Below are 21,181 nucleotides of genomic sequence, written 5' to 3'. Positions count from 1 at the left end.
TCGGTTTTTAGCCCACGAAAGCTTATGCCCAAATAAATTTGTTAGTCTCTAAGGTGCCACAAGTACTCCTCATTCTTATCTCCAATTAAGTTCTTCCAATGGTTAATTATCCTTTCTGTCAAAAATGTGTGCTTTATTTCTAGTCTGGATTTGTCTAGTTTTAGCTTCCAGCCATTAGCCCTTGTTATACTTATGTCTGCTAAATTAAAGAGCATTCTTCTGTTAGAAATCTTTTCCCCATGTAGGAAGTTCTAGAACATTGTTAAGTCACCTCTTAATCTTCTGTGTGATCAGCTATAAACAGATTGAGCTTCTGTAGTCTCTCGCTGTAAGGCAGGCTTTCCAGATCTCAAATCAGTGTTGTAGCTCTTTTCTATATCCTTTCCAATTTCTCACCATCCGTTTTAAAGTATGAACACCAGAACTGGACACAATATTCCAATAATGGTCTTGCTAATGCCATATACAGTGGTAATATCCCCTCTATATTTCTACTTGCTCTTCCCCTGATTATACATTCTAGCTTTCTTAGCCATTGCATCATACTAGAGGCTCATGTTCATTTGGTTTTCCCCCATGGTCCCTAAGTCCTTTTCCATGGGACTACTCACAGAGCACCACACACAGTAGTAACTATTTGCAGGACTGGGTCTAAGATGCTGATCCTGCAATGAGTTCCATGTGAGTGGACCCTGGGGGCTCTATGCTGGCACATTGGTCAGTTGTGTGAAGATCAATGCAAGTTTGGGACCTATGTTCCTGAACAGTATTTACCTTACAGATAGAAATCTATTATGAAAGAGAATAATAATAATAATTTAAAATTGTGTTCTTTTTTAAGGGTAGAGGAAAGGAGAAAGATGATATTGACTATGAGAGAAAAAGTGACATATGTAAAGATCTTATAACATTATTAAGGGAAAGATCACCAAAATTTGTAGAGAATATGGCTAAACAGGTATGTATATATTTTACATATTGTACTGTGATATAGTCTGCTCCCATATCAGTAGTGGTGCTTAGCAGTCAGCTCATCCCAGTTATGTGGCATGGCCCTTTAAGATTTTGGGAGGCTTTGATGTATGCAAAAGATCTAGGAAATAAGATATTGGAATAGAGGAAGCAGTCCCCAGAATATGTAATGATTGGGAGAAAGTCAGTTACTGTTTGTTTAAGGCACTGGGACCAAAAGTCTTGCAGAGTGGGTGGGGCAAGTCTCTCTTGTCTTCCAGCCAATTGGGAATGAGCTGGAAGTAAAGGGCAGTGTATATTCAGAGAGACACCAGCAGGAGAAGGTTATCAGCTGAATCCTCTGAATCTGGGGACTATTGGGAGAAAGGGGCCAGCTGAATGAGAAGCTGGTTGAAAGCCACAGCTGGCCTGAGGTAATGAGCACAGCTCAAAAAGGGGAGCCGTGGGCCTTCTGTGACAAGGAGGGAGCAGCTTGACTGAAACCCTCTATCTCCAAGAAACAGGGCTGTTAAGACTCCTGAACCTAAAGTGGAGCTCTTTGGGGGAAGCTGTATGAACTAAATAAATTGAATCCTAGGAGAAGGGGAATATTGTTTAAAGACTCTGGAGGCAAGTAGTTTATTTCTGAACACTAGTAGAGCAAGCTGAGGGAAGTGTGCATGCAGGGCCTTGCTTGGCCAACAGGGGGCATGTCCTTTGCGTCACTGTTACAAATAACTGCATTTGTAAGAATTACATGGGTTCTGACCAACTTGGTCTAGAATACAAACATTGCTATATAATCGACTTGCAAAGTTGTTAGATTTCTGCAGCAATGTTTCTAAAGAAAGTTAGTATAAATCTGCTGCATATTTCATGTTTTCTGTTGTAGTTACAATGTATATCTGTGATTAGATGTAAAATTTCCAAGAACTTGCAATGCCTTAATCTCTTTTGTATTAAATATATTCTTTTGTACTAAATATATTCATATCCTATAACATCAAATTATGACAATGGGAGACTATTTTTATTCTCACTCGTCCATGAGTGAGCTAGTAAGTGTAAAAATATCTTTGTGATTACTGTATTTATACTACAGTATTTTTCAGTGACACCTTTCTAATATTTCTAACTACTTAAAATATTTTTAAAAGTTGAAATGTCAAGTTTTTAATTTGTTTGTTTTTTCTTCCAAATGTATGTTTCTTTTGATAAAACTTATCTAGAGAAAGTTCTGTCAAGTATCATTATCCAACAGTAATTGCTACAATTTTATGGATTAAGCTACCAGTTTTATCAGTCATCTGCAGCTATAAGCCTCCTCCCAGAATAGCTGTGGTATGATACAGTGTTATTACATACAATGTATATTTTTTATTATTATAAGTGCAAGATCCAGCCCAAAGAGAAAATGAATAATGAAAATGGGTAAATGAATAAAAACACACTCAGATTTATATAATAGATTTCTAGGGACAAAGGAAACCACAAAATGAGAAAAATTGGAATGGCATTTACAGTACAACTCACAAGTCCATTAGTATGTAATATAAAAACACAACCTTATAATTCATTCCATTTAAATTTAATTAATAATTGTTCATACTTTGGTATCATCAACAATTTCTTTTTCTACAGTTGTGTTTCTAAAGATAAATAACATATCTGAGTATTTCAAGAAATAATTTTGTTGTAATTTGGTGTTCCATCAGAATATGAGCTGAGTTTCTAATTTTGCATAAAAAGTACTGCTAATCCCTCATCAATCTGGTATTTTTTTTATGCAGCTGTAGAATTTTTAAAACAGGAAAATATATTTTAACATAAAAGGTCAACTTTCTTTGATGATATTTTCTATAATCAAACCATTTACATTTATATCTTCATCCATTATGACAAATATAAAGATATCCCTCATTTGTTGCAAGAGTTGTCTTTGATTTAAATGTCAGAGTTGAGATGTATGCTTTCAGCTCATATAGCATGTGTTAGAATCATAGACTTTAAGGTCAGAAGGGACCATTATGATAGTCTAGTCTGACCTCCTGAACAACGCAGGCCACAGAATCTCACCCACCCACTCCTGTATCAAACCCCTAACCTATGTCTGAGCTATTGAAGTCCTCAAATCATGGCTTAAAGACTTCAAGGTGCAGAGAATCCTCCAGCAAGTGACCCTTGCCCCACGGTGCAGAGGAAGGCGAAAACCCACAGGGCCTTTGCCAATCTGCCCTGGAGGAAAATTCCTTCCCGACCCCAAATATGGTGATCAGCTAAACCCTGAGCATATGGGCAAGACTCATCAGCCAGACACCCAGGAAAGAATTCTCTGTAGTAACTCAGATCCCACCCTATCTAACATCCCATTACAGGCCATTGGGTATATTTACCGCTAATAGTCAAATATCAATTAATTGCCAAAATTAGGCTATCCCATCATACCATCCCTTCCATAAACTTATCAAGCTTAGTCTTGAAGCCAGATATGTCTTTTGCCCCCACTGCTCACCTTGCAAGGCTGTTCCAGAACTTCACTCCTCTGATGGTTAGAAACCTTCATCTGATTTTAAGTCTAAACTTCCTGATGGCCAGTTTATATCCATTTGTTCTTGTGTCCACATTGGTACTGAGCTTAAATAATTCCTCTCCCTCCCTGGTATTTATCCCTCTGATATATTTATAGAAAGCAATCATATCTCCCCTCAGCCTTCTTTTGGTTAGGCTAAATAAGCCAAGCTCTTTGAGTCTCCTTTCATAAGACAGGTTTTCCATTCCTCGGATCATCCTAGTAGCCCTTCTCTGTACCTGTTCCAGTTTGAATTCATCCTTCTTAAACATGGGAGACCAGAACTGCACACAGTATTCCAGATGAAGTCTCACCAGTGCCTTGTATAACGGTACTAACACCTCCTTATCTCTACTGGAAATACCTCACCTGATGCATCCCAAGACCGCATTAGCTTTTTTCACGGCCATATCACATTGTTGGCTCATAGTCATCCTGTGATCAGCCAATACTCTGAGGTCCTTCTCCTCCTCTGTTACTTCCAACTGATGCGTCCACAGCTTATAACAAAAATTCTTCTTATTAATCCCTAAATTCATGACCTTGCCCTTTTCACTATTAAATTTCATCCTGTTACTATTATTCCAGTTTCCAAGGTCATCCAGATCTTCCTGTATGATATTGCAGTCTTTCTCTGTATTGGCAATACTTCCCAGTTTTCTGTCATCCGCAAACTTTATTCACTTTTTGTGCCAAGGTCAGTAATAAAAAGATTAAACAAGATTGGTCCCAAAACCAATCCCTGAGGAACTCCACTAGTAACCTCCCTCCAGCCTGACAGTTCACCTTTCAGTATGACCCATTGTAGTCTCCTCTTTAACCAGTTCTTTATCCACCTTTCAATTTTCATATTGATCCCCATCTTTTCCAATTTAGCTAATAATTCTCCATGTGGAACCGTATCAAATGCCTTATTGAAATCGAGGTAAATTAGATCCACTGCGTTTCCTTTGTCTAAAAGATCTGTTACCTTCTCAAAGGAGATCAGGTTGGTTTGGCATGATCTACCTTTTGTAAAACGATGTTGTATTTTGTCCCAATTACCATTGACCTCTATGTCCTTAACTACTTTCTCCTTCAAAAATTTTTCCAAGACCTTGCATACTACAGATCTCAGACTAACAGGCCTGTAGTTACCCGGATCACCTTTTTTTCCTTTCTTAAAAATAGGAACTATGTTAGCAATTCTTCCATTATACAGTACAACTCCAGAGTTTACAGATTCATTAAAAATTCTTGCTAATGGGCTTGCAATTTCATGTGCTAGTTCCTTTAATATTCTTGGATGAAGATTATCTGGGGCCCCCAATTTAGTCCCATTAAGCTGTTCGAGTTTGGCTTCTACCTCGGATGTGGTAATATTTACCTCCATATCCTCATTCCCATTTGTCATCCTACCATTATACCTAAGCTCCTCATTAGCCTCATTAAAGACTGCGGCAAAGTATTTGTTTATATATTGAGCCATGCCTCAATTATCCTTAACCTCCACTCCATCCTCAGTGTTTAGTGGTCCCACTTCTTCTTTCTTTGTTTTCTTCTTATTTATATGGCTATATATTTTACTTTTGGTTTTAATTCTCTTTGCAAGGTCCAACTCTACATGGTTTTGGCTTTTCTCACTTTATCCCTACATGTTCTGACCTCAATAAGGTAGCTTTCCTTGCTGATCCCTCCCATCTTCTATTCCTTGTAGGCTTTCTGCTTTTTCTTAATCACCTCTCGGAGATGCTTGCTCATCCAGCTTCATCTACAACTCCTGCCTATGAATTTTCCCCCCTTTCTTGGGATGCAGGCTTCTGATAGTTTCTGCAACTTTGACTTGAAGTAATTCCAGGCCTCCTCCGCCTTTAGATCCACAAGTTCGTCAGTCCAATCAACTTCCCTAACCAATTTCCTTAATTTTTTAAAGTTAGCCCTTTTGAAATCAGAAACCCTAGTCACAGATTTTAGTTTGAACTGAATTAGGTCATGATCGCTCAAACCAAGGTTGTCCCCTACAATCATTTCTTCTGTGAGGTCCTCACTACTTACCAAAACTAAATCTAAAATGGCATCCCCTCTTGTTGGTTCAGCAACTACTTGGTGAAGGAATCCATCAGCTATCGCATCCAGGAAAATCTGAGCCCTATTATTATTACTAGCACTTGTCCACCAGTCTATATCTGGGAAGTTAAAGTCTCCCATGATCACACAATTCCCATTAGTATTTACTTCATTAAAAAGATCTCTATCCATATCCAAATCAGATCCCAGTGGTTTATAGCAAACCCCAAGCACTATCCCGTGGAGACTCTAGTAGCTTTCTTCCCCAATGTGATTTTTGCCCAGACAGACTCTGTCTTATCCATTCCAACTCTTCTTATTTCTTTACAGTCTACCTCATCATTGATATACAATGCTACTCCTTTGTCTTTATTTCTGACTTTCCTAAACAGAACATACCCTTCAATACCTGTACTCCAGTCATGACTACACCATGTTTCTGTTATCCCTATAATATCTGGTTTCACTTCCTGCACCGGTAACTCTAGTTCCTCCATTTTGTTACCTAGGCTCCTCGCATTGGTGTACAGACATCTTAATTTTTGCTGTTTGGCTTCACTCATATTCTTTACCTGATTAGGCACAGACATTCTACTGCCAGTATCACCTATTAGACTGGTATCTACACTACCCTTCCTCCTCATGTCCATTCTCCTACCCACGGCTGTATCCTTTCTTACTTCGTTTTCTTCCCTCTCAATGTTAAAATCTGGCGTGGAGCTTACCTGGACATCTCCCAACCATCTCCCCCAAATTCCTAATTTAAAGCTCTCTTAATCAGTTGTGCCAGCCTCCATCCTAGAGGTCTATTTCCCTCCCTACTCAGGTGAAGTCCATTCCGAGAGAACAGTCCTCTGTCCAAGAATGCCTCCCAGTGGCCATACATCCCAAAGCCCTCCTTATAGCACCACTGCCTGAGCCATCTGTTGATCATCATAATCTTGTCACACTTTTGTTGCCTTTCTCTAGGAACAGACAGAATCCCACTGAAGATCACCTGAGCCTCGATTTCCTTATGTGTCTTCCCCAGCCTGGCATAGTCTCCCTTGATACGGTCCAGCGAGAATCTAGCTGTATCATTTGTTCCCACATGAAGGACAATCAGCGGATTCTTTCCCGCTCCTGTTAGGATCCTCTTCAGCCTCAGCTCCACATCCTGTATCTTAGCACCCAGCAGACAGCACACCCTTCTGTTCTCTGGATCAGCTCTGGTTACAGGCCTGTCTATTCTTCTCAGTAAGGAGTCCCCAACACAGAGCTGCCTTTTCCTGGTGATGGTGCGATTCTCCGGTCTATCCCCCGTTCCCTCTGGCTGCAAGTCCTCTCGATTCCTATTCTCTCTTGCAATCCTCTCTCTGCGACCCATCTCGTATCCTCCTGGGGCTCATATTTGGTGTTGTTATCTCCATTGACTCTTCCCCTCTTCCTATAGGACTAGCTGCTCGTCTCTTCTTCCTTGCCCTCTCACCTTCAGTGACCACCTGCTGTGCCCCTTCTTCATTTTCCCACTCCGAAAACCTGTTCCTGAGCTCTATTTCTCCTCCACTAGCCTGTCTTTTCCTCTGCCTGGTTCTCTTAGTCACATGCTTCCACTGTCCACTTTCCTCACCCAGCAGTCTCCCCTCAGAGTTCTTCGGTCCTGCTTCCATCTGCAAGTCTGAGCTTTTCCCTTCAGCCTCCTCGTGTCTTTGCTCCATCATCTGCTCGAACCCCCTTCTAAACTCAACCAGAGTTTCCACCTGCATCTCCAATCCTCAGATCTTCCATCAGCTCTATCATGCACTTCATGCAGACAAAACTCTTTTCAGGTACCCCCTCCAGGATCATGTACATGCCGCAGCTTCCACGTCCAGTCATCTTCATTGTGTCTTCATCTGTTTGGGTCACTACAACTGCTGCCTCTGCATCTGTCATAGTCTTTCCACCGAAATCTTGTTAGTCTGGAAAACACAAACCAAACCAACCCCCCGCCCCCAGCAAAACAAACCCCCAACGAGCATCAAAATACTGCCAGAACACTACACCCCCCCTTCACTAGCCTATCTGTTCCTCTGCCTGGTTCTCCTAGTCTTCCCCCCAAACTCCTCTTGCACACTCCCACTCAAATTCCCCTGTTTACAGCTCTGTTTGCTGGCTCCTGTGCTGCTGCAGCTGTCTGTGCCACTGCCTGACTGGCTGGCTACCTTGATAGGACCCCTAGTCAGAGAAGCTCCACCCCCTAATCAGGGCTCAGCTTCTCTCCCAGCACACTGCCCCTACCAGCCTCTACACATACAAATACAAATAGCTACAAATACCTTCTCCTCCAAATACCTTGCCACCAGGCTACAGCAGCTCTAAGATTTAAGTGTGTCTGGCTTCCGTTCGGACTGCAACATTAGCTAGAGTAAGAAATGTCACATTTTACCTATTACAATAGCATCCAGTAGTGCCAATACAGTTAAAGTTGTTTCATCATTCCTATTTACAGACCTCTCTTTACAGATTTTCAATGGTTTATAACTTGGCAGTAAAATTAATTACACGTTGAAACTTGTCAGAAGGCCTCCATCATTATTGGAATTTAGGCTTTTAAAAATATCCTCTTAGGTTTATGTAGCACCTTTAAGCCAAAAGAATCCTAAAACATTTTGCCCAACAAATTACAATAGGAAGTAAAGAAGAAGATTATATCCAACTGAATCTATAGAAGAAGTTAGGTAGGAAGAATGTTATTATTTAAATTGAAATGTATCCACTATACCAAGGCTAACAGCCTTCTCCTTGTAAAATGTGCCATAGGATCTTTAGGGTACATCTACATTGTATGTCTACATTTCTTTTGGCACCATGTAGAGTAGCATACCTTACCCAGCCCCCCTAGCATGGGTCTAAACAGCAGTGTAGATGGTGAGGCACTGCTTAGGTGAATAGAGTAAAGACACTCCTGAAACCTGTGAGTATGTACTTGGGTATGTACCCTACAGAGCTCTCTACTTGCCCAAGTAGTGCCTCCCCATCTATACTGCTATTTTTAGCAGTGTAGTGTCTCACTGCCTCCCTGTTGCTGGAGTCTTTTCCTGCCACAGGGAAATGCTCCAGCAGTGGAGAATAACTCTGTCAGTGGGAAAAAACTCTGGCATCTGCCTGCAGCTAGAGCCTTTTCCTGCCACAGGGAGCTGCCAGAGCCTTTCCTTGCCACAGTGAAAGACTCAAGTAGTGGGGAAATGTTCTGGCAAGGGGGAGGCAGTGTGGAAAGGATCTGGCTGCTCCCCGCTACCTCCCCACTGCCAGAGTCCTTCTATTGATACATGTAGTTACACACCATAGAGTGGACGCAGCCTGTTTTTCTCACACACACTCTCTCTTTCTCTCTCTCAAGTAGTTTGCAGTGTACTTATAGCCTTAATCTCCACAAAGGTTCAAGTCTTTAGTTTTACATTTCATTTGAAAGATGGTTCCTCCAGCAGCACAGTGGTCCCCTCACATCACACTGGAGCACTGGTTTAAGTACTGACTGTTTGGGAAGAATGCCACTTACTGAATCACCAATATAACTTCCTAAAGCACTTTCATTTATCTTGCCTTTTAAATTCTAACCAGAACCTGGCATCTTGAGACAGGGAACGTACTTCCTTTACATTTTGCATAGCATAAAGCACATTTTATGGTGTTTAGTAAATAACTGTCAACTATGTTTAGCTTATTGAGATATGGCTCCATATGAGAAAACCCTACACCATAAGTATCATCCTTTCCTAGCTTTTCTCAACAGAGATCTAGGATTTGAACTGATATAGATACTGATCTACACACTCCTAATAACAGTTTCTCCATCTGATGGTTGAAATCATTTATGGAATAACATAGAGAAGCTTACATTGCTACTGCCTTTGCTATATCTGTTCTTTGGTTAATGGCTACAATTTTCTGTACAGTCAATCTGGCATCTTTCACAAGCACTAAAAAACTTAAAAAGTATATTGAATATGCTTGGGGAGAGTTGTTAGAAGAGAAAAAATTCTTGCTGAAGTGAGTAACTGTTCTTTTTTGTAACTGTGATTTTAAGTGGTTAGAAAGAATACATGGCATTTATCAATACAGAAACAGAATCTACAGTATGTGAGGTCTGGAACAAGTTTGCTTCGTGACATACCGTGAGAGAATTGCCTCCAAACAGTTTCCTGCTAATATTCTCTAGGAGAAACAGGAAGAAGAGAACTTCTTTTGGCCTAAAAACTCACCCTCTTCTGTTGCTGATAATGCACACTCAGGGTATGGATCAAGGATCTGAGTCTTGATGTTTGCATGCCAAGATGAGGAATACTGTACCTTCCTCAAGGCCCTGGCCACAACTGCCATTCTTTCAAAAGCTCAACAGGACTCCTTTCAGAACTCATCAGCACTAATCTGTAATTGACTTGGAGAGCACAGTCCATTATTAAGCAGTGTTAAGCAGGGTCTGGGATTCCTTTCATTGACCTTTTAATGCTGTTATACAAGAGAGTTGCATGGTACCTTGTTGACGCTGGTGGGTTTAACAGCTGCCCTTCATTTGGGATAAATGTCAGAAGCAGTTAAGCTCCTTTTGGAGTAAGGTAACTGAAACAATAGGAGCCATCACCCAAAATGCAGGCCACATGCGAGGCTGATCAGGATCTGAGCTCATAAGCATGGGAACTAAGGGTGTGTCGGGGTGCTGCAACATCCCCAACCTACGCCTGGAGTCCCGGCTACCGGCCCCACGCCCGGGGTCCCGGCTACCGGCCCCACGCCCGGGGTCCCGGCTGCCGGCCCCACGCCCAGGGTCCCAGCTGCCGGCCACATGCCTGCCACCAGCTGTGGCCTCAGCCTCAGCCCCCCTGCCCCTGTCTGTGTCTCCCCTTCCCAAAGCCAAGGCTCTGAGGGGCGGGGGGCACAGACAGAGGTAAGGGGGGCACGTGTTTGGGGACCACTGTTTTACAGTTTCCGTAGCTGGCTTTCAGCACCCCCACTACAAAGCGTTCCAGCGCCACTGGATGAGCTGTGTAGGTGGAGATTTATTTGAGGCTGAATGCAAAGGCAGAGGGCTCAGTAGTTTTTTGCTGGGCAGAGAAGGAGCAGAAAGCCAAGGACAGCTAGAGAAGCGCACTTACAGTGTGACTGAGAAAAAGAAAAGAGAGACAGATTGAGTGCTGGCTGGAAAAAAGGCTTGGAATATTGAGCAAGGAAACTGTCTCCTCTTTGATTCCTACTGTGTTCAGGGAAACAGGACTTTGTGTACATTCTTTGAAAATGAATAGGCTTTCACAAAATAACCCAACAACCTATCATTTTCTCCTCCTAACAGAAACAACCTGCAAGACCCTGAATATTGGCTCACAAGGCAACAATACAGTTCCCCTATATATTTCCCCTACATGGAAGAGCTAAATTATTTATCATAAAAATGTAGTTAGCTGGAAGCAAATTCTTAGAGTTCATTCTCATGTTTATGGGACTCCATTTAATTTGGTGAAATGAGCAAATAATTAGGAGCCAAATTTTCAAGAGTAGACACTGCTTTTAAGTACTTCATTTTTGTGTGTCCAGCTTTGAAACACCTTGGGCCTGATTTTCAGAGGTGCTGAGCTCAGGTTTACTTTAACTGGAATAGCACATTTTTGAAAGTCAGAACTAAGGTATTTCAAGTTGGGCACATAAAACCAGTGGCTAGTTTTGACAGTTTTGGTATTAACCTTTAATATTTTGTTCTGTCTAAAAATAATAGTTTTAATAATACATTGTTTTAAAATTCATTCTACATCTTTGCTTAGATAAAAATAATTCTTCATAACTGTATATAAATGTGAATTTACAGTTCATAAGTATTGTGATGTATGAACATTTGTGGTCATGATTACTGCAGTAACAGGGTTTTAAAAAGGATTAACTTCACTTGATCACCAAAGATAGAAAATGCTAGATTTTTATAAATTGTCCCCCATTGAAAATGGCACAATTTGAAGTTACTGTTTGTTAGATAACACTCTTGTTTTTCTTAATTTAAACAATTTTTGCTATGGTAATAAATGTAGCTACTTAACAAATGTAAAATATCGATGTCTTCAATTTTGTCAGATAAATCACTTCTAACTCTGTATTCCCTACTGGTATAGAATTATTGTTATATTGAAGAATATAAAGTATATCAACTTAATGGCAGCAGCAAAATATTTTATTACCCCATGGGAGATCTAGGTTAGTAGATTCAATATTTAGAACATAGAATGTAATAAAGGTTGGTATTGTCAAGGTGTAGTGTTCTTGGTTTTAGTGGTAAGTAAGCTAACTGCCTCTGCTTTAGAACTCTTGAAAGTAGAGTTAAAATAGAATTTAAAAATACAATAAGTGTTCCTGTTAGTATGGCAAAAAATCCCCATAGATGTATATTTTTGAAAATATACAGATTTTGAATTCATTTTAAATTTTGTGTATAAAATATTAAATGTACTATTATGTCTGCCGATCTGGAATGAATGGGTATTCCCTTCCCTATAGCAAACTGCTAGGTGGCAACAACTAACAAAAAAGCTCCAAAGATGTTGGTGTCTCTTGATAGCCGCTGCATTTCTCACGCTGTCTAAATGTAATTAAGTTGCAGCTCAGTGGTTATGATTGTTTCTCTGAGATAAAATAATTGGTTCTTTAGAGGAAATGATAATTCTTTTTCAAGTGATTGCACATGTGCATTCCAATAGGTGTGTGTGTGTGCACCGCGTGCACGATCGTCGGAGGATTTTTCCCCTAGCGGTACCCGTTGAGTCGGATGTGGAGGCCCCCAGAGTGGTGCCTTCATGGCGGTGTATACAGGTCCCTGCAGACCTGCCACCTGCTCAGTTCCTCCTTACTGCCGGTGACAGTCGTTGGAGAAACTCAGTCTCTTGCATTCGCAGGTGGCTACCTAGTGGTTCCCTTTTTTCTTATTTGTAAATAGTTTAATTGAGTTGTAGTTACAGTAGTTAGTTAGTTAAGCTTACTTTGCCCCCCCCTCCCCAGCCCCCCGTTCACCCCCAGTTTTCCCAAGGCACCGTGGCACGCCTCGGTCGCAGGGGTTTAAGGAGTCTGAGACGTGTGCGAAACCCATGCCCAGATGTGATCTGCACGCTGCTTGTCTTAAGTGCCTAGGAGAAGGTCATCAGACAAACAAATGCTCAGTTTGCAGGAGATTTAGACCCAGGACTAAAGGAGAGCGGGACTGTCATTTAAAACTCCTCCTGATGGAGTCAGCCCTCCGCTGGTACTGGAAATGGCACCGGCATCATCGGTGCGTAAAGCCCCAGCCTCGGTGTGGGATGCCCTGGCACCGAGAAAGGACTCTTCCAAGGAGCATCAGCACCACTCCCTGGCTTGTAAAGCTCAAGCGGGCGGCACCACTCAAAGTCCCTGGTGCTGCATAAGAAAAAGAAGGCGAACAGGGGTTGTTCCCCCTTCAAGAAGCTGCGAGGGAATTCCAGTGGGGTGCATCCTGCAGCAAGACACTCACGGCCTGGCCTTCAAGACCCAGCACCATTGACTCCAGCCCCAGCCGGAGGTCCCTCGAGTCCGGTGTCGGTGGACTCCACGACTCGGGGGGAATTGGAGGAAGATCTCAATATCCCCTCCACGCCAGATACCACAAGGCAGTGTGGGACCTTATTGCCATGATGGCACAGTCTCCGGCCCCAAAGATGCGAGCACCGGCACTGCTCCAGACATTGGCCCAAGTTCAGGCACCATCAGCGGCACCAACGACGGCACCATCTGCGGCATCTATGACAGAGCCGCATATGACACCATCTCCAGCACTCTTCACAGCACCAATGGCGGCACCGCCTCCTGTTCACCATTGGGGCAAGCCCACGATGTTATGGTGCAGCTCCCCATCACCTCAGTACCAGTCCCCAGCACCGTTGGGCTCCGCCCCCCTCCCCCCATGGTCAGGCTCAGAGTACTCTTCCGAGTCAGAGGCTGAGTCTTCTGTCTTCCAACGCAGCCGGTACTGCTCGTGATCCCAGCACCGGTGCTGGCACCAGAGGGTCATGGACTCGTTGGCACCGGCAGTATCCTGGCCACCCCAGTGGCAGGGCACAGTACAATAGCCCTTTTGGATTCCTTGGGCCTATCATCAAGACTCAGGGTCAGGGCTCCAGGGCCGCATTCGTGGCATCCGCACGCCATGCTTCCCCCTCAGTGACATCGGTGTCATGCCACATCCCCAGGGCTCTGGAGGACCCCACACGGGACAAGGATTCTGGGCCTTCACACTTGGGCGCAGCATCCGAGCCAGTGCCGCCAGTGGTACTGGAGCCACCTCCAGTCACGCGGGGGACCGATGCAGTGGCAGGCACCCCCACCACCCTACCAGCGATGGACACCATGGGATACCAGGACCTTCTTAGGAGGGTGGCCCTAAACCTAAACCTCCAGGTGGAGGAGGTCACAGAGGGGTTGGACCCAATAGTGGACATCCTTGCTCCAGAGGGTCAATCTAAGGTGGCTTTGCCCCGATAAGAACTATCCAGAACACTAGTAGGGTGCTCTAGCAGACCCCAGCCTTGATACCACCCACCGCTAAAGGGGTGGAGAGACAGTATTTTGTGCCGGAAAAAAGGTATGAACACCTTTTCACCTCCCCCAACCGGGGACTCTAGTGGTCAACACAGCAAATCATAAGGAGCGGCAGGGGCAGCCTGGTCCTGCTTCAAAGTCATGGGACGCTAAGAAGCTGGACCTTTTTGGCAGGAAGGTCTACTCAACTGGGGGTTTCCGTTTCAAGTTGCCAACCAGCAAGCAGTACTCAGCCATTATGCTTTCAATTCCTGGAGTGCATTAGCAAAGTTTCAGGAGTTGCTTCCGGCTGACTCAGGCAGGGAGTTTAATGCGCTTCTAGAGGAGGGCAGGGTGGTCTCAAGAACCTTCCCTCCAGACCGCATTAGATGTGGCAGACTTGACGGCTCGGACTATGGCCACCTCCATTACAATGAGATGCAGCACGTGGCGGTAGGTGTTGAATATATCACCGGAGGTCCAGAACATTATCCAGGACCTGCCCTTTGACTGTGTGGGCTTGTTTGCCCAAAATACGGAATCTCGCTTGCACAGGCAAGGACTGGCGGGCAACTCTAAAGTCTTTGGGGATCCACACTTCTGCACCCCAAAGAAAACTATTCACCCTCAGCCTCTGTCCGCTTCTATTCCGGGCGCCCAACGTGAGACTCGTCCAAGAGATGGGGCAGGAATAATAGGAGGCGCCCATCACAGTCCTCCTCAGACCAAGGCCAGGGCTCTTCGAAACAGCCCCCTGGCCCAAAGCCAAACTTTTGAAGATGTGCCCAAAGATGGAGCACCAGTACTGAGCTCGGATCCTTACCCCGTCTTTGTGAATCGACTGTCCCACTTCTACCGTGCTTGGTCCCAGATCACATCAGATGGCTGGGTTCTGAGCACGGTAGACATGGGATATTCTATACATTTCTGTTCCCTCCCACCCCCCTTCCCCGTCCTTCTTCAGGAACCCTTCTCACAAACAACTCCTTCTGCAGGAGGTGCAATCTCTCCTTGCTCTAGGGGCAATAGAGGAGGTTCCTCATGAGTTCAGGGCAAGGGGTTTTACTCCCACTATTTCCTCATCCCCAAGGCCAAGGATGGACTCCGCCCTATCCTGGATCTGCAAGACCTCAATACATTCATAAAGAAAGTGAAATTTCACATGCTCTCCCTGGCCTCCATCATTCCTTCCCTGGATCTGGGGGACTGGTACGCCGCCCTCGACTTGAAAGATGCATACTTTCATATCTCCATTATCCTGGCCCACAGACGATTTCTTCGCTTTGTGGTCAGTGGCCAGCACTACCAGTTCAGGCTGCTCCCCCGGGTATTCACGACGTGTATGGCGGTCGTGGCAGCCTTCCTCTAACCAAAGTCAGGTTCAGGTTTTCCCATACCTGGAATTCACGGCCATATCACAAGCACAGGCGGCGGAGCATGTGTCTCTGGCTTGGGCCACCTTCCTCAGGCTGGGCCTCATATTGAACATGCCCAAATCCACACGAGCCCTGATGCAGAGAACAGAATTCATGGGAGCTCTTTTGGACTCCATGCAAGCCAGGGCTTTCCTGCCTGAGCTGCGCTTCCAAGAACTCAGGGACATAATCGAGAACCTTTGCCGGTCCCCACAACGATGGCCAGAAATTGCATGAAACTGCTGGGGCATTTGGCGGCTTGCATAGACATGGTCCAGCACACCAGATTGCGCCTTCGGCCCCTCCAAGCATTGTTGGCGCAGATGCACAGGCCCAGCAGGGACCCACTGGACAGAATAGTTACCCTCTCCCCTCACATTCTCAAGTCTCTCCGCTGGTGGCTACAGCCTCAAGTGGTCTATGTGGGAGTACCCTTTGCCAAACCCCAACCTATGCTATTACTGGTCACGGATGCTTTGGCACTCAGTTGGGGAGCGCACCTTGGCAATATCAGAACCCAAGGCCTATGGTTCCATGCAGAACTATTGCTGCACATCAGTGTAAGGGAGCTGAGGGCAGTTTGTCTGGCATGCCAAATGTTCCAGGCACACCTTCAGGGCACATGTGTGTCGGTGCTGACGGACAACACCACAGCGATGTTCTATATAAACAAGGGTGGTGCTCACTCCTCTCCCCTGTTGCAGAAAGCCCTCAGGCTGTGGGACTTTTGCATCACCCACTCGATACACCTAGAGGCGTCATACCTTCCGGGAGGACAAAATGAGCTAACTGATCTCCTCAGCCGCTCGTTTCATGGTCACAAATGGTCCATCAGGGCGGACATTGCGCTCTCGATTTTCCAGAGGTGGGGCTTTCCCCACATAGACCTGGTTGTGATGCGGAGCAACAGAAAGTGCCAGCGGTTCTGCTCCTTTCTGACCTACAGCCCAGGCTCCATCGCAGACACCTTTCATCTTTCATGGATGAATCATCTGCTGTACACGTTCCCACCCTTCCCTCTCATACACAAAGTCCTCCTCGAGGCTCACCGGGACAGGGCTTCCTTGATCCTCATAGTGCCAGCCTGGCCCCGCCAGTACTGGTTCACCACACTGTTGAACCTTTCAGTGGACAGACCAGTAGCCCTTCCTGTGTGCCTGGCCCTCATCACACAAGACCACGGCTGTCTAAACACCCCAACCTGGAATCTCTCCCCCTCATAGCATGGAAACTCCATGATTGAACTCGCTAGGGCTTCAGTGTTTGGACTCAGTTAGAGAAGTTCTGCTAGGAAGTCGGAAGCCCTCCACTCGTGCCCACATACCTGGCAAAGTGGAAGCGGTTTTCCATCTGGTCTCTGCAGATTCATAGATTCATAGATTCTAGGACTGGAAGGGATCTCGAGAGGTCAGTGAGTCAAGTCCCCTGCCCTCATGGGCAGCCCTCCGCATCAAGCGTCAATTCCCCTTGTTTTGGAATACCTACTGTACCTCAAGCAGTAGGGGTTGTCAATATCATCTCTCAGGGTACACCTGGCTGCCATTTCAGCCTTCCAACCGGGGACAGCGGGTAGGTCAGTCTTCGGGAATCTCCTGGTGGGCCGCTTTCTCAAGGGCTCGGACAGGCTTTATCCCCAGGTGCAGCAGCCCGTTTCACAGTGGGACGTCAACCTGGTCCTGTCCACGCTCATGAGGCTCCCTTTCGAGCCCATGGCAACCTGCCCTCTGTCCTACCTTTCCTGGAAGGTGGCCTTTCTGGTGGCTATAACCTCAGCCAGAAGGGTCTCCGAGCTCAGAATGCTGACTTTCGAGCCCCCCTGTATGGTCTTTTATAAAGACAAGGTGCAGCTATGCTCTCACCCCGCGTATCTACCAAAGGTAGTGTCCCAGTTTCATGTGAACCAGGACATATTTTTACCTGTGTTCTTCTCTAAGCCACATGCCAGTAACAGAGAGTGAATGCTCCATTCCCGGGATGTCAGGCATGCCCTAGCCTTCTACATCGAGCGCACAAAGCCATTTCATAAGTCACCACAGCTCTTTACTGTAATCGCAGAGAGAATGAACGGGCTTCCCATTTCTTCCCAGCGCATTTCATCATGGATCACGTCCTGCATCAGAACATGCTACGACCTAGCTAAGATTCCAGCCCCTCCGCTGATGGAGCACTCCACAAGAGAGCAGACTTTGTTCGCAGCATTCCTTGCGCAGGTCACTATCCAGGACATATACAAGGCAGCAATGTGGTCTTCCAGACACACCTTCATGCTGCACTACGCCATCACCCAATAGGCAAGAGACAATACAGCCTTTGGCAGGGCAGTCCTGCATTCAGCAACTAGGTGAACTCCGACCCCTCCTCCAGGGAAACTGCTTGGGAGTCACTTATTGGAATCAAGTATCAGGGGGTAGCCGTGTTAGTCTGTATCTACAAAAACAACAAGGAGTCTGGTGGCACCTTAAAGACTAACAGATTTATTAGAGCATAAGCTTTCGTGAGTAAAAACCTCACTTCTTCGCATCCGAAGAAGTGAGGTTTTTACTCACGAAAGCTTATGCTCTAATAAATCTGTTAGTCTTTAAGGTGCCACCAGACTCCTTGTTGTTTTTGTACTTATTGGAATGCACATGAGCAATCACTCGAAGAAGAAAAATGGTTACCTACCTCTCATAACGTTGTTCTTCGAGATGTATTGCTCATGTCAATTCCAAATCCCACCCACCTCCCCTCTGTCGAAGTATTCCGGCAAGAAGGAACTGAGCAGGTGGCGGGTCGGCAGGGACCTATATACACCGCCATGAAGGCGACCCGACAGGTACCGCTAGGGGAAAAACCTTCCAACGATGGTGCATGGAGCACGCACACACACACACCTATTGGAATGGACATGAGCAACACATCTCAAAGAACAACAGTTACGAGAGGTAGGTAACCGTTTTTTTTTATGCATTTTCGAAGGTGAGGAATAGCTTCAAAGAGTTCATTATCTCACATATATTGCAAAACTAATCATCTTTTGTATTGTCTTATTGACCTTGTCTAGACTAACATTTAAAGGTGTGATGTTAGTAACTATTAGAGATGTTAGCACAGGGTAGCTGTAAGAAGCATATTGCCTTTAACATGTGCTAAAATGGTTAAGTTGTGGCCTAACAAGGATTTCCCCCGAGGCTTTAACTTGACCATTTTAGCATGTGTTAAAGGCAATCTACCTTGTCTAGATTACACTTTTAAAATGTGTTAGTTAACATGAGTTAGCTAAGTGTTAAACATTTGGGTCAGCATGCATGGGACAGTTAATTCCCATCACAGACTAATAGGAGGCAGGCCACACTTTGACAGTCTCTTTAAAACTGCCTTGGACCAGGTACATAAAAGAATGTCACTGCTTGGATACATGCTAGTGACAGCTGGAATAATAATAATGAATGATCATAAGTTATCTGTCCTGTCAAAGCTGAATAGCCCAGTAGGAAATAATAGTTGACAAGAGGCAGTAGGTGTTCTGTTGTCGATGCTTTGAAAAACCCTGGTACTAGACAGAGCTAGTTGTTGGTTTTGTAAGGACCATTCAGCTCCCTACATGAGATTGTACTAACAACACCCTTCAAAGACAAAACAGAAAAAAATATAAAGAGAAAATATTTACATTAATTTTACTTGTAAAAAATTAACATACAAACTTGAAACTAATCAACATATTAATTAACTTATTTTTAACATTACTTTTTTTGGGGGGTGGCATATTTTACGATGGCAACAAACACTCCACACCATGTGGTAGAGTTGGATGTATACTTTGGATTTACTGGCGATATGAGCCAGTGCTTCAAGCCTCACTGTCCAAGTAGGGAATGTGTTAATCAGCACTCATTCACAGAGTGGATTATTTTATTCTTCTTCGAGTGCTTGCTCATATCCATTCCATTAGGTGTGTGCGCGCCGCGTGCACGATCGTCGGAAGATTTTCTACCCTAGCAACACCGGCGGGTCAGCTGTGGAGCCCCCTAGAGTGGCGCCTTATGGCGCTGAATATATACCCCAGCCGACCCGGCGCCCCCTCAGTTCCTTCTTACCGCCCCTGACGGTCGTTGGAACTGTGGAGCTGTTCTCCACTCTCCCTAGCTTAGTTAGTTATTCTCAGTTGTAGTTATAGTTATAGTTCTAGTGTTTGTAGTTTAATAGTTAAATAGTTTTTTAAAGCTGTTAGACTTGTTATAATAGTCCAGGGGACTAAGGGGGTCGTCGCCCCCTTTCTCCCCCGGCCGCGGGCCCGGGCTCATGCCCAGAGCTCCCGGCTTCAAGCAGTGCGCCTCCTGCGCTAAACCTATGCCCACGAGCGACCCGCACGACTCCTGTCTGAAGTGCCTGGGAGAGTCCCACCAAACAGATAAGTGCAAGATCTGTAAGGCCTTCAGACCAAGGACCAAGAAAGAGCGGGACTTTCGGCTCCGGCAACTCCTGATGGAGGCGGCACTTAGTCCGGACACTCCTTCTACGAGCCAGGCCCCGGCACCTAGCGCCTCGGTGCGCAGTGCCCCAGCAGCACCGGCAATGCCGACAACGCGGGCGGTGTCGGACAAACCTCCCCGGCACCGGACCTCGTCGGCACCGCAGCAGGCACCTCGACACCGGTCATTATCCCCGGGGCATAAAAAAGCCCATAAGACGGGGACCTATGTGCCGAAGACGCCGGCTCCCCCAGTGCCAGGGGTAGAGCCGAGTGCGCCGGTGGAGCACCGGAAACAGGTGCCTCCAGCACTGTCGACTCCGGCACCGAGGCGGTTGAGTCCGGTGCAGATAGCGTCTCCACCGAGACCGGCGGTAATACAACTCCCGTCGACTCCGGAGACCTTCGTGGCGGCGAGAGACTTGATAGCTCTCACGGAGCCGGCACCGCCTCAACCACTGGCACCGACGGCACCGTTGACCCGCCCGGTCCAGTCAAGGGGGAAACCTGCCTTGATGCGCCCTCCATCACAAGGGCTGGAACCTCGGCACCGGTCCAGGTCCAGAAGCAGGTCCCCACGCCGCTCGCAGTCCCGGCACCGAATATCACCTCGGCACCGGTCGTACTCGCGGCCAACATCTTCGTCGCGGCACCGTTCTACGTCTCGGCACCGCTATGATCGTCGGCACCGATCAACGTCGAGACGTAGTTCTCGGCACCGCTACGGTCGACGCTCGACGTCGAGAGGCCGCTCCCGGCACCGGGCATACTCCAGGTCCTCATCGAGGTCCAGATCCGGCTCCCGGCACCGACGAGGTCATCGGCACCGATCACGGTCCCGGCACCGTTCGCCGGCACCGCGCAGAGATAGATCATCTCCGGACCGGTACCGTGCGGCACCGCAGCCCACGGGGATCGTTTCATCTCTCTCGGCACCGCCATGGCCGTCAAGATCGGTGTCTCGCTCCTCGGAGAACCTGTCGAGATCGGCATACCCCCCTCAAGGGCAAGCCGAGGAACGGAACTTGGGCCATTGGCAGGAGATGGCAGAGGACCACTCTCATGGACCATCTCACTGGTCATTTTGGACCCCGTGGGCGTACCACCAGGAGCAAGGGGCTCCAATACCATCGACCTCTCGCTCGGGTCACTCGGTTAGAAGGGCCCCAGAATCCACCATCTCTCGGCCTCCGCGTCCACGCCACCTGACACCATAGACCCAAG

The 21,181-nt window shown here is 46.1% G+C and overlaps 1 protein-coding gene across 2 annotated transcripts in view; it reads left to right on the top strand.

The window, feature by feature from the left end:
- The window catches only part of ODAD2 (outer dynein arm docking complex subunit 2), a 165,766-nt gene that overhangs the window by 11,621 nt on the left and 132,964 nt on the right, over positions 1-21,181 (top strand). For both annotated transcript variants that reach the window (XM_054020776.1, XM_054020777.1), the window contains one exon: positions 842-958. In XM_054020776.1, the coding sequence (XP_053876751.1) occupies positions 842-958 (117 nt within the window). The remainder of the gene's footprint in view (positions 1-841; positions 959-21,181) is intronic.

This window comes from Malaclemys terrapin, chromosome 2, assembly GCF_027887155.1.
Source record: "Malaclemys terrapin pileata isolate rMalTer1 chromosome 2, rMalTer1.hap1, whole genome shotgun sequence".
Classification (NCBI taxonomy): domain Eukaryota; kingdom Metazoa; phylum Chordata; order Testudines; family Emydidae; genus Malaclemys; species Malaclemys terrapin.
This window is presented reverse-complemented; position numbering and strand designations above follow the sequence as displayed.